Source organism: Clytia hemisphaerica, unplaced genomic scaffold (assembly GCF_902728285.1).
Source record: "Clytia hemisphaerica strain Z4C2 unplaced genomic scaffold, Clytia hemisphaerica genome assembly, whole genome shotgun sequence".
NCBI classification, from domain to species: domain Eukaryota; kingdom Metazoa; phylum Cnidaria; class Hydrozoa; order Leptothecata; family Clytiidae; genus Clytia; species Clytia hemisphaerica.
In genome coordinates this window covers 177200-196538 of record NW_027104107.1, presented here as the reverse complement: position 1 = coordinate 196538, position 19339 = coordinate 177200, and the positions used below count along the sequence as shown (strand labels likewise).

The 19339-nt window shown below is 35.0% G+C and overlaps 2 protein-coding genes across 2 annotated transcripts; both read left to right on the top strand.

Moving 5' to 3' along the window:
* The first annotated feature begins 1158 nt into the window (after positions 1 to 1158).
* LOC136813238 (uncharacterized) lies at positions 1159 to 2136 on the top strand. Its single transcript, XM_067069751.1, has one exon. The coding sequence runs from the start codon at positions 1159 to 1161 to the stop codon at positions 2134 to 2136; it is 978 nt and encodes a 325-aa protein (XP_066925852.1).
* A 1450-nt stretch (positions 2137 to 3586) lies between these two features.
* LOC136813258 (proton myo-inositol cotransporter-like) lies at positions 3587 to 15647 on the top strand. The gene is made up of 7 exons (XM_067069771.1): positions 3587 to 3944; positions 8389 to 8711; positions 9722 to 9881; positions 10304 to 10395; positions 11532 to 11633; positions 12984 to 13098; positions 14462 to 15647. The coding sequence occupies exons 1-7, from the start codon at positions 3724 to 3726 to the stop codon at positions 15309 to 15311; spliced, it is 1863 nt and encodes a 620-aa protein (XP_066925872.1). The 5' UTR covers positions 3587 to 3723; the 3' UTR covers positions 15312 to 15647.
* The last annotated feature ends 3692 nt before the right edge of the window (positions 15648 to 19339 follow it).

Below are 19339 nucleotides of genomic sequence, written 5' to 3'. Positions count from 1 at the left end.
TCTCTTGTATATTTACATACAACCGTTAATGTGCCGAAAGTATAACTTTTTTTAGAACAAAAAGGTTGCGCGTTGACCATTCTTTTGATGAAAGCCTCAATGGAGAAGGGTCTTCTTAGAAAAAACACACTCACCCAGCAGGCAACAACGTCTTTTGAACGTCTAATGTACGTTTCTAGTATTCCTCAAGCCGATTGATTACATAGTATAATTCAAAACAATCAAAAACAAAAAGCTATCAAAAGCTATCTAATCTACTTAACTTCCAGAGCGTTTCGATCACGACAGTTCTATTCGCTTTTGACACTTACTTAGGCTGACCTTCATTAAGTTTAGCTTAAACACATCACTGGCATACTGATCAAGGGATTAATTTACGATCCAGGTAATTTTTACATAAGAATACAGTCTTTTTTTAATAAGCATACCATAGGGGATTTGGGACTTAAATTTGAACGAAAAGAAAGCGGTTTTTTTTCGCAATTCACACATTCATGCAATCTAGGAAAATTCGCCATTTTCAGGGGGTTAAATTCAAAAAAGGGACATTCGAAGAGCTACTTTATCTGTTGGTAATTAAAATACTTTCCCTGTTGGTATCGAAGTTGTCATGTGTAATTCTCATCACCCCCGTTTATGTTGTCGGAGTTGACCACCACACCCTCTTTGTATCAGTTATCTATAAAAACAACTTTTTATTCTAAACAAAATATCAAAATGTTATAACTCTTTAAAAGCAATGTATTTCTTATTAACAGAGAATGCTTATTTATTAAGCCGTTCTTTTAAATCAAAATACAATGGGGTTGTCAGAGCGACATAATTACCAGCTAGTACAGAGAGTATTCTATTAAGTCGTCTCTTTAAAAAATAAAAGATCCTTCTCCTATTAAAGAGACAATTATCTCTTTTGTTAACGTGATGATAAGAGAGGAGAAGAAAAAACTAATTGGGTTAATTGTTCGTTTCCATGGCGATATAAGAGACGAATGAAGGAAAGAAATGTCTGAGCGGCACTCCTTTGTAACCAATTATAAAAACAATAGATCAAAGAGTGCGATATGTTGAGAAGTTGAAACTATCAATTCTAGAATAGATAGCTATATTTGAAAAAAAGTAGCTATTTCTCTATAAGATAATGTTCTACTGTTTCTGATAATGATACAAGACATTGACAAAAAGATATTACACTCTTTCTTATCATCATTTGCTGATGATACACGTCTAAAGAAAGAAATCAAAAACCATGCTGATATCATTCAGCTCCAAGATGACATGAACGCAGTCTATGAGTGGACTGGATTGAATAACATGAAATTGAATGGACTTAAATTTGAACATCTCAATTATGGTAGAAATGAAGAACTTAAAGAACTCTCCAAATACTTCTCTGATACCCAAAAGGTGATAGAGACCAAGACTACAGTCAAAGACCTTGGGATCACTTTAGATGTGGGTACGACATATGACAATCATATAGAAAATGTAATCGACAAGGTCAAAGGTATCAGTTCATGGATATATCGAACTTTCAAAACAAGGGACCCTACTGTAATGCTGACCCTATGGAAGACATTGGCAATCCCTCACATTGATTACTGTTCACAGCTATGGTCACCATCCAAGAGACACCAAATGCAACGACTAGAACAGCTTCAAAAATCATTCCTAAATGGAATATTCTCTTTACAAAAACTGAACTATTGGCAAAAACTTAAAACTCTAAAACTATACAGTCTGGAAAGACGTAGAGAAAGATATCAAATCATCTATACTTGGTATATCTTAGAGAAATATTCTCCAAATTTCAACCACTCTGAGAACAAAGGGGGTATCACCTGCTACGAAAACCAGAGACTCGGACGAAAATGCCACCTTAAAGAAGTAAATTCTAAACACAAAAACATTTGGAGAGGCTCATTATCTGAAGAAGGACCTAAGCTTTTCAATTCTCTCCCATTCTACATTCGTAATATCACAAACTGCACAAAAATTAAATTCAAAAGACAACTTGACCTTTTTCTTTCCACACTGCCAGACGAACCACTGCTCCCGAATTATTATCCCTACAGGAGAGCGGATTCAAACAGTGTGAGAGAAATGGTGAATCATCGGATTTCCAAATTGGATGATTAAGAGACTCAAAGAACCCATCAAAAGTATCAAAAGTAAGTATCTTTATACAGTTAGGGAAACCATCCAGGATCCTGCCATTCTATAAGCCAGCAAAAACTAAATGACACTTGTGAACTTAAGTTTCTTACCATTTTCCATCGAAAACAACCAAAAACATTGCTACTTCCCAAAGCCGGAGACCAAAACAAATTGTCTTCCAAGATTATGGCGCCCTTTTGGATCTATTGTTAAGGCTATCTAAAATGGTGGAAAGAGTTGCGGAAAGACACAGGCGCTCGCTGCGTTGAGGGTGGTAACGCCAAAACGCCCAATATGATCTTCCAACAGGAGGCGAGTTAGTTGCCGCGTGAGTTACGTCATGTACTTCACCGCAGAGCATAACGAAGCGTGTTTAAATGAACATCATTAATTATAAGAATATCTTATGTGCTTACTTTCAGTAAACTTCGAGTGCTTCATTAAAGATGAAGAAGGTAAGAAGATAAAAAATGCTCTGGATAATTTTCATTGTAACTGTTTGATCAATCATCGCTCAAAGTTTGAAAAAGTTTTTCCGACGCAAAAGAAATTGTCAGCCAATTAAAAGCACAGTGTGCTTATACTTACTATGTTTGCTACATCGTCTAGGCTAAAAAAAGTGCGAAAAGACACGAACGCCATTTTTTATTGAGTGACGTTATGATTTTTTTGATTGCGGCCGCGTACAGGAACTCGCCAAATGTTCCTAACTGTTATAGAAGAATCAAAGGAGGCAAAAAGGATTTAATTTTTCCGACTCAAAATGAAACATTTTTTCTCAAATATTTAAAGTCAGTCGGAGGACACAAACCAAACTATCAATTGGGCCTGTCCTTTGCATTTATGAAAAATAAAGATAAAAAAATGATGAATTAATATTACATACATTTTAATCGCATTAACGCTCCCGTCTTTTAGTCTAGTTTCGGAAGTAGAAATATGATGAACCCAACTGATGGAAATTGCAATTACATAAATTATTGTGGAAGGGAACGCATAAGACAAATGTTTGGGATATCAAAAAGACAACTTTTGTAAAAGATGTTGAGTTTTTTTCATATGTGGCACTTTGTGATGGACTGACTATTTCGACCAGCTTTTGCATCTTTTCCTTATTTATTTATTAAATAACAATCTATATCACGCAGAAAATACAAACATAAAAAAGACAAAACGTTCTCACAAAGTCAGTCCAAGCAAGTAACCAAAGACTGCCAAAAAGCAAAAAGTGAAAAATAAGATCAAAATCATGCTCTGATTTCTTTTAACGCCGAATTCTGTGGTCAGACACACTCTTTCGTTATGTCATTCATTTATCGAAACGTCGACTAGGATATGTGACCACATTTTTATTCTAAATGCACAACATTGAGTTTCTCAATATGGGTTCATAAACAATTTCCTTTTTGTCAGTCCACCATTTTGTATTTTGCCACTTGCACGTTTTCTCTAGTTTTTGCAAATTTTAATATTTTCAAGGTTTTTCTAGCTATAAGTATTTAGTATATCAAAATTATAAATGGTACTCTTCTTTTGGATTTGGAACTAACGCAACATACTAATTATGTGATGGGTACACAAGAGAATCCAGTCTTCACTTTGGACAGTGAATTCTCTGAAGATGAAGAAATTTTTTGCAGTCCAACAACGGGAAGCAAACATCAAGTGGCAGCAGCAAAACAACATGATGAAGAGGATGAAGATAATTGCTTGAATGAAAAGACCCCTTTTATTAAAAGTACAAGTCATAATTCTGATGATAACAGTATAAATATTGTACAATTGTCATGGTAAGTTTTTTTGTCTGCCCAATTGATGGCGACCAAAATTTTTTATATACAGTATAAATAGACCTTTTCGCCTTTCCATCCGCCATATTGAATTGTATGCAAAAATCATGGTGGCCGAATTGCTGTGGTGAAATTCCCTTAGAAAGTATGCAAAACATATGTAAAAAGAAAGTATGAATTAAAAACTTACATGCATAATTGTATATTAAAGTGTAATCTTGTAGAAGAAAGATTAAATTTGCTTCTCTTGAAAACTAAAAACAATTATATTCACTCATTTCTTAGAACAAGCACTTCAAAAGACCATAACATTAGACAAAGGTAAAAAACAATCCTTATTCGGCTGACGGCAAATTATTCTCCTGGGAAAAATAGAGCCGCCAAATGATCAAATCAAAACATTGAGAAAGTGTGACGTCATAATTACTGCTTTCAGTTTGCGTGTTTTGAAAGTTTGATGTGTGTACTCCGTCTTCGTGGAATTTTTTTATGGCATGAAAACAGAATATGCAATGTCTTTAAGAACAAATTCCTAAAAGGCTTTTGTTGTTCGGTAAATATTTCTTTTTGAATTAAGAAATTCCATCTTTTATTGTTCTAATGATTAGAATATTTATTTATAAGATGCTTTGTTGTCTTTTTAATCTTTGTGTAAACTTGCATATGTTTTGCATACATTCCAACTAAATCCAACCACAGCATTTTCGTTCCTGTATTTTTGCATACAATTCAAGATGGCGGACGGAAAGGCAAAAAGGTCTATTCAAAATGTTTTACTTGTACATTAAACTTATTTGAAAATCCATTTCAATCAACGGTTAATCGATATCTAATCCATCGATTACTTATCGATTATTTCGGCCGTTCGTAAAAAATCCCTTGGTTCCCGTCATTCCAGTCATCAAAAAGTGGGTCGGTCGGTCGGTCGGGCGAAAAATATTTTCTGTTTGAACGAAACAGTCCAAGAGGGCAGAATTTTCCTTAGAAAAGGGTGGTAAACGAACGTTTGATCGCCCTAAGCCTCTTTTTCATTTTACAAAAGCTCCGCTGGTTTGTTTTGATGCTTCCATATGGTCCGCAATGAAAAATCGGGCTTGAAAATCGGGAAAAAACAGAATTAACAGGTTTCGAATTGTTTTTTTGGGCGAGATTAGCATTTGCTCTTTCTCTCAAAAAAGAAAACATGGAGGGTGATGGTGGAGTTTCAGCTGTCAGGAAAATGGGTTTCCGACTCTCCGACTCTAATTTTTCAGTAGAAATCACGGTCGGTCGGGTGACGGGAACCAAACAATTTTTTACGAACGGACTTATCGATTACTCAAGATTATCAATTATATCGATTAACTACGCCTGGAATAAAAAAAATCATAGCATCACTCATTAAAAAACGGCGTTCGTGTCTCTTTGCACTTTTTTTAGCCTAGACAATGTAGCAAACATAGTAAGTATAAGCACACTGTGATTTTAATTGGCTGACATTTTTTTTTGCATCGGAAAAACTTTTTCAAACTTTCATTTCAGCAATGATTGACCAAACTGTTACAATAAAAGTTATCCAGCGCATTTTTTACCTTCTTACCTTCTTCATTTTTAATGAAGCCGAGTGCTTAATGATATTCATTTAAACATGCTTCGTTGTGCGCTGTGGTAGAGGCATGACGTAACTCGCGCGGCAACTAACTCGCCTTCTGTCGCCATCACGTTCTACCAAACCCCACTACATTGATTTCCTTTGCTATTTCATACCGGAGCTAGAAACTTGGAACTAGCAATAAGCAAAAAGCTTGTCCCAAAAAATCTGAAAAATGGCAAAAAATGAAGTTTTCAGAATGTCAAAAATTTTTATATAGACATAAAAAATATCCTTTCATGAACAATATGTGAAAAAATCAGAGCAGGAACATGCTCCATTGAAAAGTTATGACCAGATTTCCGATTTCCGGGCTAAAATCCCTGGAAAGCTCACAAAAATTAAGATTTTTACAAAATGGGCATATAAAGGCTACAAGGCTACAAAGTAGTTTACCTTACCAAATGTTTTTAAATATTGATGATTTTGAAGTTACTGAATAAATTGAGTCATTTCAGATATCCAATGGAGTTTTTTGGGGGTCTAAAATTCCGTTGTGCCATGACGGGAAAATCATAATTTCTAAATAAAATTGAACAAAGCAGAATTCTTTCAGTTTTTAAATGTTTAAAATATTAGACTTATAGGACTGTTGAGAATCACTAAAAGAATTCACTCTAAAACACCAAGGTAATTTTTTAGTGTATTGGAAATCCAGGTTGGCGTTTAAAAATTAGCTTTTCTTCAAAACTTGTTCATCAATCAACTTGATGTTTATATGACATGTTCAAACAAGTCATCTGGTAATATTTAGCTGCTAAAATTTAATTTTAGACTTAGTCATACCTTAGAAATAGCCAAGGGAAAAATACTAACAGATTTTTTTTCAAAAATGTTTCATTCTCATTTTTTTCCAAAAATGTCCATATTTTTTAAACAGTGCTAATTTTTCAGTATATGATTTTTGATCTTCGAAAATACATGCCTTGGGAAATATTTAATAATTGTTTTGATGGCAATATGTTGAAATACGATGAGAATAATATATTATTCATATTTGTGATTTTCATTGTTTCATCAAATTTTAAGTCAAAACGGGCCATTTATTGACCTTTCAAGAGCTAAAAAGATATTGATCTTTTTAGCACATTCACAAAACCCCTCATGGTTATATATCATTGAAAGCGAAATTTTTAATAGATTCTGAATATCTAATTTTTTAAATCCACAATTTTGTTGGGTGAGAGCTATAGTGTGCTTTAAGTAGTTTTTTCAACAGCTGGGACGAGCTTTTTGCTTATTGCTAACTGTTAAGATGGGGCGAAACTTCCAAATTTTGAGCTGTGAACTGCAAAATTAAATTCCGCAAAAATTCCTTTCTGCAAAAATTTCTTTTCTTAAGGTACTGGTAAAGACTTTATCGGGCTGATTTTTATGGAGATGCTTTCCAACATACTCATCTTTATGAACAAGTACCGTCAACTGCTCCAACTTGGGACTATTCTGACAAAACATTGGATGGCCATTCCACCACCATTTCACCAAACCTCCAGGGTCATTTGATTTGAGTTAATGAACCGCGTATTAAAAAATACACGATTTCTCTTTTGTATCGAGTAGGCATTGGGCAATAGGCGGTTAGGCCACAGGCGTTCTCTAATTCTCCAATCGGTGTCAGTCATTTTGAATGAAAACAAAAAAGTTAAAAGGGTGTGCTATCAGTGAAGGTTATCGGGACATATTATGACAGAAAGTATAATTGATAAACTTGGTGGAGTTATCAAAACAAATTTGTTGTCAAAGAGATTTAACAGTAAGTGAAAATACAGGCCAGATATCATACAGTCCCATGTTTCAACCAACTGTCCAAAGTTGGAGCAGTTGACGGTATTTTTATAAATGGCAGTTGAATTTTTTTTTATGAAGCTTTTTTGTTCACATGTAGTTGTTTTGAATGTTTTTAAAAAATACTGGGTTCTTTGGGCAGTTAGTCACACTAGCGTCTCTCCAAAATGCGTATCAAAGATTAATGCTGCGAAAGCGCTATATTGTTTACTTGACTCTCAAGCAAAAAATGTGCCGCAAAACTTCTAAAGAGATTCATGAAAAAATAACCCATCGCTTTTTAATGAAATTTACATTTTCAAAAATTTTGAGAAATTGCCTAAAATTTGAGTCATAGATGAAAAAATTTGAGCCAAGCTAACCTTGAAAACTAATTTAAAGATCAACTTCCCAAGAAAAAGATCTACGGGGGAGGCGGAACCCACCTCAAATAATGACCCATTTACATGTGCAGAATTTTTTTTTTATTCTAGAATCAATTTTTTGTATGATATGTAGATACATTTTTCAACCTAGAAATTTCATTTTTAACCTGATGATGAGCAGTTAAAACTCGAAAAGCTTTGTTTGAATAAAATCAAATCTTTGTGTTGTTTATTTATATATTTTGAATGTGCGGAATTATTTTTACTTTAGCATATAAATAGGGCCTTAAAAATCGAAGCACTGTCTCGGGAATTGAATGACAAAATTTGGTTGGTTGATATTTGGCTGCTGCACGTTCGCAATCTGTCATTTTGTCTCATTTTAAGTTTTCAAGTTTTAATTGATTGTCTTGGGATCTTGAACTTGATTCAGGTAACTCTCATCCTTGTTGTTTCAAATACATCCTGTAGATGACTGATGTTGTTATTTCTGAAAGCTTGATTTCCTAGTGTGACTAACTGTTGGGTGCTACACCTTGCAAGCTTAATTCTCTCATGTTTGAATATTATATAGATGAGGGATGTCATAATTAGACCAACTTATGGTAGTTTTAGGTTAAATAATATGAAACTCTGAAATGATTCTCTTTTCCTAATTTTTCAGTCACCTTTATGTTCTGGTTTTCATATCAGCCATTGGGGGATTTTTATTTGGCTATGACACTGGAGTAATATCAGGTGCAATGATCCCAATCAAACGCCAATTTCATTTGTCCTATGAATCTCAAGAAATTATTGTCGCAATAACTCTTGTTGGAGCAATCATTGGTGCAGTGTCGTCAGCATATCTGAATGATCGCTTTGGAAGAAGAATCGTCTTGCTTATTGCTGCTTTTTCATTTACTTTGGGATCTATTACAATGGGATTAGCTGTCAATGATGTTTCTTTGATTATCGTGGGAAGATTTATTGTGGGGTTGGGAATAGGTAAAATCTTGATCTGAGTTGGAATGTCAAAATCTATTTGCATTTATTTTACGCATACAGGTACCACGACCCTGGCCCGTCCACATTTTTTCAAAACCAAAAGAAAATTTACTAATCTAACAAAATTCTGTTTTGAAAATCCTTAAAACAGACCTGTTTTTAACGATCTAGAAGAGTCAAAGTTAAAAAAATTTTCCTGCTGCTGCCAACCATGGTGCCGCCTCCTTAGTCACTATGGCATGGCCCTATCACTTTCAAAGTGGTGCCGCGGCCCCTGGCATACTCTAAGTAAACACTGAGCTTGATTAGTCATAAGAGAACGTTTTAGGGAATAGTCTTTAGTTTTTTTTGTTTGACCCAAATAAAAAGTTTCTTCAAAATATGAAAAATTAGATTCATTTTGATGTTTTCATTCTATTCAGACAAAAATTTTTTTGCTAAGCATTTTCATACTTTTACGATGTGATTGCAATTAGGTGTGATTGAATACTTTACAAACTTTCGCAAGCAGAAACTTTAGTGAGGTCGAAAAATCGCGAATTTGACAAAAAATATTTTCGCAAGCATAAACTTTCGCAAATGAGGCATATTTTTACTAGAAAATTCAATTTTTCGGTGCATAAAACCAGTCTTTTGATCTCAAACCGCAATTGATGGACTTTTGCAAAATATCTACACTAAATCTTATTCTTGTTATCATCGAAGAGGAAAATTTGAGTAAATATTCTTTTCAGATTTATTTTCACAAGCATAAACTTTCGCGAATTACCCTCTCAAGAATTTTCAAAGACATTTACTTTTGCGAAAAGGACTAAAATTTGCAAAAATCGTGAAAGTTTCTGCTCGCGAAAGTTTGTACGCCTAAAGTAGACCTTTAATTACTGAAATTTTGCTTTGTATTTTTTTTATTTCAAAAACATTTTTCTTCATCAAAACAAAATCTGAAATCACTTTGTAATTTGCGAAGTGCAAAGCTATATATAATTTGAACCCAGCTCTCATTCTTTTAGGATATGCAAGCATGACAGTACCTATCTATATAGCTGAAGCAGTACCACCAAAGATCCGAGGAACCTTGGTGACCACCAACCAACTGATGATCACTTTTGGAATCTTCATGGCCAGTCTCATCAACAGTCTGTTGAGTTATACTGGAAGTAACGGTTGGAGGTTGGTTGGTTACAATTTTTATGCCTTCTTTTTTAGTGTCCGGCGATTGGGTACTGCCTTTCCTGAAATATGAAAAATCCTGACAACAATAGCCTTTTTCATGAAAAGCATTAAAAAACGCCCTTTCTCTGTCTCTAGCGGACAAGGCTATGCCAAAGTATTGATATGTCATCCACTTTCACTAGGGGACACATAATGCCAAACATCAATTTTTTACTTAATTCATGATAAATTCTTTAGAAAGTCACAAAATTTATGAAAGCAATATTGATTTTCAGCTTTATTTGTAACACTTCTTTCATTTCTCAAATAACAAACAAAGTAACATTATTAATAAGGTTTGATATAGTTTTTACATTGATTGACAATATTAAATGAAGAATGTTTTTCTTAAGAAAACTTTCACTCTTCTCTGTGTTTAGATTCATGTTGGGTGTTGGTGCGATCCCAGGGTTCATCATGTTCGTTGGAATGTTCTTCTTACCTGAAAGTCCAAGATGGCTACTCATCAATGGTAAGGGCTTGTCTCAATTATGTCTTTGAAAAAACAACCAACGTAAAACCATCTGTTGATGACCTTTTCTTTGGAAGCTAGGCGGGCGTTTTGTGAGCATTTTCGCACAAGGATAAGATACATAAAATCAATCTCCTATCTTACAAACGGTTTCAGAAAACATAGCGTCCTCCCCCCTGATTTTGATTTTTGCCTCATTTTTTGAGGTATAGGGGAAAATCAAAAATTTGAAATTTGATGGGTAAAATAAAGAGGGGGAAAATCCATAAATTTTGGAAATTTTGATTGGGGAACTTCTCTGATCACGGTAATCTTGCGGAAGACCTGTTTAAGCAATAAAATCAGCAAACCTTACTTGAAGCAAACCAATTTTTCAATAAACTTCATTTTCAAGCAGTTTTAAGGCTATATTTTCAAGTGTTCCAAAACTTTAAACTTGATTTAAGACATTTTTATGTTAACCATGGGGGAACCGCAAAATCGTCAAATAACTAGGGAAATCAAAAAAGAGGGGGAAACCAAAAAAATTTTAAATATGGTCCCAACCCTCCAACCAACCAAAAGAAAGAGGAGGTGAATCGAGAAAAATTTGGATTTTTAGAAGGGGGAACCAACCTAGGAGGACACTATGAAAAAGCGTCAACCACAATTGAACTGCCTCTAAGGGTATTCCAAAAGATACGTTGATATGATAGCAGTGCTCCAATAGGTCCTGCTAGTGGGGGGTGTACGGTATTTCGGAATTGCAGAAATCGACCCTTTTTTCTTCGGAATTTCGGAAATCGGACAAAATTCAATCAGTATTTCAGAAATCTGAAATTGTTTCGATTTCGGAAATCCATGGATTTTTGCTTCAAAATTTCAGTATTATAAATTTTTTATACCCTTTTTTTGGAATTCTTACATGGAAAATCAAATTTGATGAAAAATAAGTCAAAACGAGAAAAAATACCCGAAAAATCGGTGTCGGAATTGCAAGTATTTTTCTACAGAATTTCAGAAATTTTGGCAAAATTATTCGGTATTTCGAAAATCTCTAACCCCGTACGCCCCCCTCTGCTAGTGGTGCTTAGTTTAAATGGAGTGTAATGTAAAATACCCCCTTACTTACCTTAAAATTTATTCTCTTTCCATAGGTCAAAGGGAGAAGGCAAGAGATGTATTTATCAAGCTCCGTGGTGATTCAAATGTTGATGAAGAGCTTGAACATATTTCACAATCTATTGAGAATACTCAAGGTGAGTTGAAATGGTCTTCATCTCATCCGTTGTTCATTTTAATTTCACATTTTAACAATAGAGATCTTCTGCTATAGCAGTCTTCATTGCATAAAATCTGCAATTCTAGTCTATTCTCACCCCAAAGACATTCTACCAGATTTTTCTTTCACAGCTATATTCAGTTACACAGTCTTGGGGCTCTCAAGTCAACCAAATAAATATGCAAATATTGTGCATACTCCACCTCCAGAGCACAGAAGGTTGGTTCCCTTCTTATTTCAATTTTCAATTTTTTCACATAGACTCGACATATTCTCACTTTTAACTCTCTTGGCCTTGGGACTTTTCCAAAAGCCGATTAAATTAAAATAAAATATTTTTACATGCTCCACAAAATACTTCATTTACAAAATATCCACATTGATGTAACTCTGAAACATATTATATTCAACAAACTTCGAAACCTCAAAAAATCCAAAACTTTACATAATTTCGAACACTTTGAGGGGTCCATCAATTTCATCCACTTATATTTTACAAATTACATAGCTGTTTTAGGATAACGATCGCAAATGTCCCGAAATATCACACCAACTTTATCCTACCGGGAGTAATCCTGGTTGGATACTGGATGATGTGATATTTTATAAAAAATATTACATTGGGCTTTTCCAGAAAAAAGATTTACCCTCACTATGTTGACGGTATTGATTTTTCGAAGTATCGAACCCCCGATATCCTCAACAGGGGGGCCAAGGACTATCGTCTTCAAGAGTCGACTGCTGGGGTCTTTACTAATAAAGTAGGATATCCAGGGGGTTCGATACTTCGAAAAATCAATATCCTCAACAGTGAGGGTAAATCTTTTTTCTGGAAAAGCCCAATGTAACATTATGGGTAGAGAAAAATAAGAATATCCACTCTTAAAATTATGCTCAACCCCCTGGATATCCTCTCTTATAAAGATGCTTACGGATATCGTATTTTTTACTTGAAAAGACACTTTACCCCCTAGATATCCGCTCCCTTGCATATATTTAACCCCCTGCATATCCACTTTTGACCAAAAATCGTTAACCCCCTGGATATCCGATATCCTCAACAGGAGGGCCAAGGACTATTTCTGGAAAAGCCCAGTAATTGAAATTACCATTTTCGACCATCTTCAAGAGTCGACTGCTTATTTAGCTAATCAATTTGCTGCTTCTATACTTTTAAGTTTTCTCTTGAAAGAGTTAATATTTTAAGTGAATAGCCCAGTATAATTTAGGACTATGCTTTGATTTACTCCAACTTCACCCCCTTTTTAAGTAGCTGAGGCTTAGAGTACCTATTTTGAGAAATTTTATTTTATTTTATTTTCTTCAGATTCATTCATGGACACATTGAAGAAAGTTGGTCAATCAACTGGTGTAAAAAGGGCTTTATTAGTCGGTTGTGGTCTACAAGCATTCCAACAATTTTCTGCTATCAATACAGTCATGTAGGTTTTCTTAGCTCAAATTTCAAGCGTGCTTTGCCAAATACTCATATAATGCGAACCTTTTTATCAATCATAAGTTGAAGATTTATCACTGACTGTTGGCACTTTTTTCATTGTTAAAGTTTCCTCTTATTCTGCTTTACTTTTCATCCTTTGGTTTGCTTTTACCCTTCGAGCATCTTTGGGGGGAGTGGGGCAAAGAGGCCACCCACCCCCAAGCGATTAACTTGAAATTTTGCAAGTGTGCACCAAATATGAATTGACATCTTTGTTAAAATTTTGGCATTATTGATGGCGTCATTGCCACCTGATGACGTCATCATTTTCAAAAAATGCCAATAATAGGACCCCCTCTAACTTTTTTTTACTTTGCGGCAACTCCACGTGAGCTCCTGAGTTCCGGTAAGTACTTTACAGACAGGTCTGCTAAGTACTAAATACTCATGGGACCAAATATTTTCTGTTACTAGTCTCTTTTATTCGACAAACCAGCCTTCAGAAACAAATTTCAATCGAATTGAACGATCCAATCGGTCAATACGTGTTTGTAGCCAAATTTTTATTCTGGTCTGTAAAATACTAACTAGACAGGTGGCTGAACCACATCGTCTCCATTCAACCACTGGTCAAAGTTTCAAGGCCATAGCAGTTGCCAATCTTCGCATTTTAAAGCTCCCCCTAAGATACTTTCCCTACTAAACAAATAGGAATATGTTCGAAGGGTTAACACATCCCAAAGAGCTTCTAGAGTAATGTCAAATTTGGACAAACGTCGTGATCACATATCGTCGCATCAAAATAAAAAAGCTTTAAGCCCATTTTTGTTGTTTTGAGAAAATCGGCTTTAAATTATTTTTCCTTAAATCCTAAAAAACCATTAACATTTTGAAATAGTTTTGTGTTAAAAAAGCCTTAAGTCCAGTCCAAGCCTTAAGTCAAATTGTTTCCACATTGGATTTTGGCTTTTTTGCCCTAAACTGTCACATCAGTTTAAGATGCGACGATATTTCATAATATTCAACAAATATTTTCATTTCAACTTCTTGGTTTCAAACTAAATCATTTTATAGTAGAGATTACCTATATATAATGTTTATCTCATGTTCCTCATATTACCGTAAGTTGGTCTAATGTCGACATCCCTCTTCTAATCCCGACACCCTTCTTTAAAGTTATGAATAGTATTATATAATAGAATCGCTTATTGAAACTATATTTCTTTGCTTAGTGACCAGGGAGGAAAAAATCTTTCGTCTATCAGTGATTTTGACCTTACTATTATTCCTATCTCTAAAACTGGATGTCGGAATTAGAAGAGGGATGTCGACGTTAGACCAACTTACGGTATAATACACCACAACAGGTATTACAGTGCTACCATAATCGAAATGGCTGGAGTGGAAGACGAAACGGAAATCCTTTGGATGGCAACTATCGTCTCTTTTGGTAACTTTGCTGTCACAATCTTTGCAATGTTTATCGTGGATAGAATCAAGCGTCGTAAATTGATGATTGGTAGTCTATTTGGTACTGGTGTAGGTCTCCTCATAATCGCTTCGACCTTTATTTTCTTTTATAAGAATTCTATGAAAACCAATTTTAAACCAACGCTTGGTTTGTCCTCAAATAAAACATTTGCTAGCAAATGCATGAATTATGATCGCTGTTTTACATGCATTGAAAACTCAAAATGCGGATTTTGTTACACGACTGTAGGGTTGGAGCCTTCAAAAGCTTCCTGTCTACCGATCAATAAGACACGAAAAGTCAATGACCATAGAACTGATTGGTGCTCCAATTCAGTATTTAACCTACAAGAAGATATAAGCAATCTTAAATGGTCAACCTTGTCTTGTCCTTCATCTACGGCTTGGCTTGCAGTTTCTGGGATGATCTTTTTCTTGGCTGCTTTTGCTGTAGGTGTTGGTCCGCTACCCTGGGCTATCAATGCAGAAATGTACCCACTATGGGCACGCAATATCGGTCAAAGTGCAGCCACAAGTACAAACTGGACTTTTAATCTTGTGATTTCGTTGACATTTTTGAATTTAATCGAATGGTTTACTAAACCAGGTGTTTTTATTTTCTACGCCATTTTGACATTTTGTGGTTGTTTGTTTTTGTTTTTGTTGCTACCGGAAACAAAAGGCATTCGAATGGAAGATGTGGCGACGCTTTTTGATGGCAAGCTCTTGGTTCCTGGCAAAAGATGATGGCTTTATTGGTATGAATATAAAAAGAACACTCAGAGAAAACAAAGAAAACGACACTCTTAAAGGTTTTGTTTTGACTGAAAGCTCCGACAATGCTGAGTCAGAAATATTTCATGAAATTTCACGCATGTGCACTAGCGCATTTGAATGTAAGGTCATACCTTGAAGCAACTTTCGACCTTTCATTTTGCTTGGAGGTTCGTTGCGTAAAGAATTAGCTTTTATCTATCTGAATCAGCATGGAGGTGCCACCCTTTCTGTCGCTTCCTTTTACCCCCAAATATTATCTTTAAACTAATTATAACAAATTTTTACAATAATTTCTAATTCAATTTATATCACAAGTCTCATTATCATACCAGTATTATTATTTGGTCAATCAAACTTCGTTATCGTATTTTACGGACATAAGGCCGACCCTAATGTAATGAGCTATTCCAGAAATAGTCTGTACCCCCTATGTTGAGGAGGTGTGACGTGGGTGGTCTGACCAGGGTGGTCTGGAAAATAAAAAATCCTGGGTGGTCTGGTTTTTTGAATGAAAAAATTTTCAGTAATGGTCAGAATGGTCAGTAAAATCGGTTTGAAAATCCAGGGTGGTCCAAAAGAGTGGGAGAAAAAAATCCAAGTAATTATAATAATAATAAAATTCTACAACCGCCCATTACTGGACATGGTTGGACATGGGAAGGTATCTCACCGTGAGGCCTATTCACTTAGAGGTATTTTCCCATGTCGAACTAATTAAATTCAAATTCACATCATTACTTCTTGCTTAAGGCATGAACATATAAACGACTGGACATCTATCTTTTATTGTCTCTTTGAAGCGAGCTTCGTTGCCGCCTGTTTTTCAAAATTGGTATGAAAAATCCGACAATATTCCGTCATAATTTTATTTCTTTGAATTATTTAGGTAAAAAGATTGATAGAGCTTGAACATTACTCCTAATGCACAAAAAAATTATTTTCGAATTTTTTTACAAGTTCGTAATATATTTTATCAACTTTTTCAACTCTGATACAGAATTTCAACTGCGTGTATACTTTTGAATCCCTTTTGTCACTCCAATAATTTTTTTTATGACTTGAAAAAAATAGCTTGCCAAAGTTGAGAGCCTGTGTAATAAGAATATCGAAATTAGAATGTGACACTCTCTAAAATTATTAGACACTTTTAAGTCAAAATTTTGAAATATTAGTCGGAGTTTTGACAAGCTGACGATGATTTTGCCTCTGTTATCTTTGTTATGATATAGATAAAAGACTTGAGAGGAGTAGAACAACAGAGACTTTTGTCGATAAGTTTTGACGTTGTTAACAAGGTGGTATATCATCAAAATCTATTGTTTCATGTTATGCTTTAAACGAGGCGGCAACGAAGCTAGCCGTGTTATCTTCAAAAAGACAAAGGAGATGGATGTCCAGTCGTTTATATGTTCATGCTTAAGGCAAGAGAACAAAATTGACTAATAGAAATCATTTTATGACCAACAACTTGATCCAACAAAGACTTGGCAGGGCGACCTCTTCTCGTGTATTGGTCATCATTGAATGTTAATAATTTCAAAGAACGAGAAGAGGGCATACGAAGGACGTGTGCAGCATAGTGATGTTGCTGTGATTGAATAAAATAGCTAACATCAGAGGTTCCACAGATCCTGTGGAGCTGCGCATTGTTTATTGAAAATCTGTAATCATTTTGATTCTCATTCACAAATCTGAAACCACCGCGTACCATTCGACGCAGAAATTTTCGATACGCCACGTCAAGACGATTAAACTGTTCTTGATTAAGGTTCCAATTCTGACAGGCATACACAATACGACTTCGAACAAAACAATTCAAAAACAAAACTCTCGTTTTCAGCTTTAAATGAAAGTTTTGTAAAAGATTTGACATTTGTGAAAATTTGTGAAAATTTTGCAGATGCTAATTGAATACGGTGAGTGATCTCCTTTTCACCAGTATTAGGCTGATTCGAATTGAGATAAGCACCAAGATATTTAAAATCTGACACGTTTGACAGTTGACTTTCACCGAGATCAATAATTGAGGATGGGTAGGGTATTTCATCTGGATGGTTGAGTATCATCGTTTCGGTTTTTTGAGAGTTAATGGATAAACCAAATTTTGTAAAGACTTCATTAAGCAGAACAGTAGCGCTCTGGAGACCAGTTTTTGATTGTAGAAATAAAACTAAGTCATCAGCATAGCCACACCAAGGTAAACGATGTTCCTGATGAACTCAAGCCTTTCTCGCGCATTATCACCCTTTCATTTCTTGAGATTGAATGACTATTTATGCAATACTTGTGGACAAGGAACTGGATTAATGGATCACTACGGCTTTTCTCGATCATCAGGAGGCGCATAACAAAGTCTATGTACAGATTGAAGAGAAAAGGGCTTTCTGGGCCACCCTGACGAACACCGGATGTGGTTGCGAAAACTTTTCCCTCGTATAATAGAGATGTATGGTGATACAATTTTTCAAGAATTTTGAGCAATATTGGAGATTGACTGTTGCGAAATCGTAAGCTTATTGAATCAAATAACCATTTACGTGGGATATGATCGAACGCAGAAGGGAGTTCTGATAAATTGCAAAAAAAACCAGGGGGGTCACCCACCTTTTTAAGAAAAGACCTCAACATAGGGGGTACAAATTTTTTCTGGAATAGCCCAATGTTTTTAATTATGATTTTATTATGAGTCAATAGGCAGGATGTTATTTCTCATGGGTAGTTTGTTATTTCAAAATGTGTTACAGTTTCCAGTCTTTACTCTTAAGTTGAACGGCCCGGGGGGGGGGTACTTTGGCAAATTGGATGCCGGCCGGGTATGTGCGAGCCTGAAGGGCTCACACTCTCGTACAAAAACCATTAAAAGGGTCGTAAATTTTTGAAGTTTTGACTAAAATTTGGAAACTTTGCGGAAATAGTCTCCCTAAGGGTGGTAAAAACATGGACAATATTTTCGAAATTCAGTCTCTCCCTAAGGGTCGATTTTTGAACTTTGTCTCGGACATACCCATCATCTCGCAAACCTAGCAACCCCACCCCCACGGTTAAACGATAAAAGCTGGGATACACTTTTCGTTTTAGTTGAAGGTTACTACTTAATTGTTTTGGGAAGATTGTCTTGCTTGACCCCCTAATTCTTTAATAGCAAGTATTTATATTTTAAGATATTTATGTCTTTGTATGTGCATTTACCTTTTATACAATTTAATTTATAGAACTTAGGTAAGATTTATCAAACGGTTTTTCAATGGGTGATATGGTATGTGGTGGAGAAAAAAAACAAACAATGAATTTGACATTCAAAGTTTGTGCACAAAAAAGTCTTTTTTGCAAAAGTTCTACCACAAGTTAAATGTTTTTGTTGTCAACGTTAAGCGAACCATATAAATTATATACTTTTTTAGCGAATCTAAGTTTCGCGAATTATGGTTTTAGCCGAAATTTCACAGATAGAACTTTCGCGAATTCATATAAAATTTACCTTTTTTGGTAACAAAAACTCATAAAACACGCAAAAAATTAGCAAACAGTGCAAAACTGAATAGGAAAGTTTATTTTTCGCGAAAAAGGACCAAAATCGCGAAAAACGCGAAAGTTTCTGCCCTTAAAGTAGATTCGATAATTTATGTGGACGTTTCCGTCCGACACTCTTTTGATATACCACAACCAGTAAACTTTGGCGAAGGCTCGACTGTTCTGTTTTCTCGTTAATTTTACGTGTAAACGTTCTCCAAAATATTCTTAAAAATATGTTTTGTTTATTCGACTCGTCGGTTTCAAAGGTGCTTAAATCCGACATTACCAAATTCTCAGACTGGAATTGTTCTTAAAATCTGTTCTTAGGTTTTTGCCAAATTGTTACTCGTGTTCTTTTACTGTTTTTGTTTAATAAAGCTTTTACCCTAGTTGAGCTCAAGAAATGAAAAGTTAAATTGTAGTAGTACATGAAAGGGGATGTTAGAATATTTTCATTGACAACTTTTTTTTTTGTTTTTAGTGAA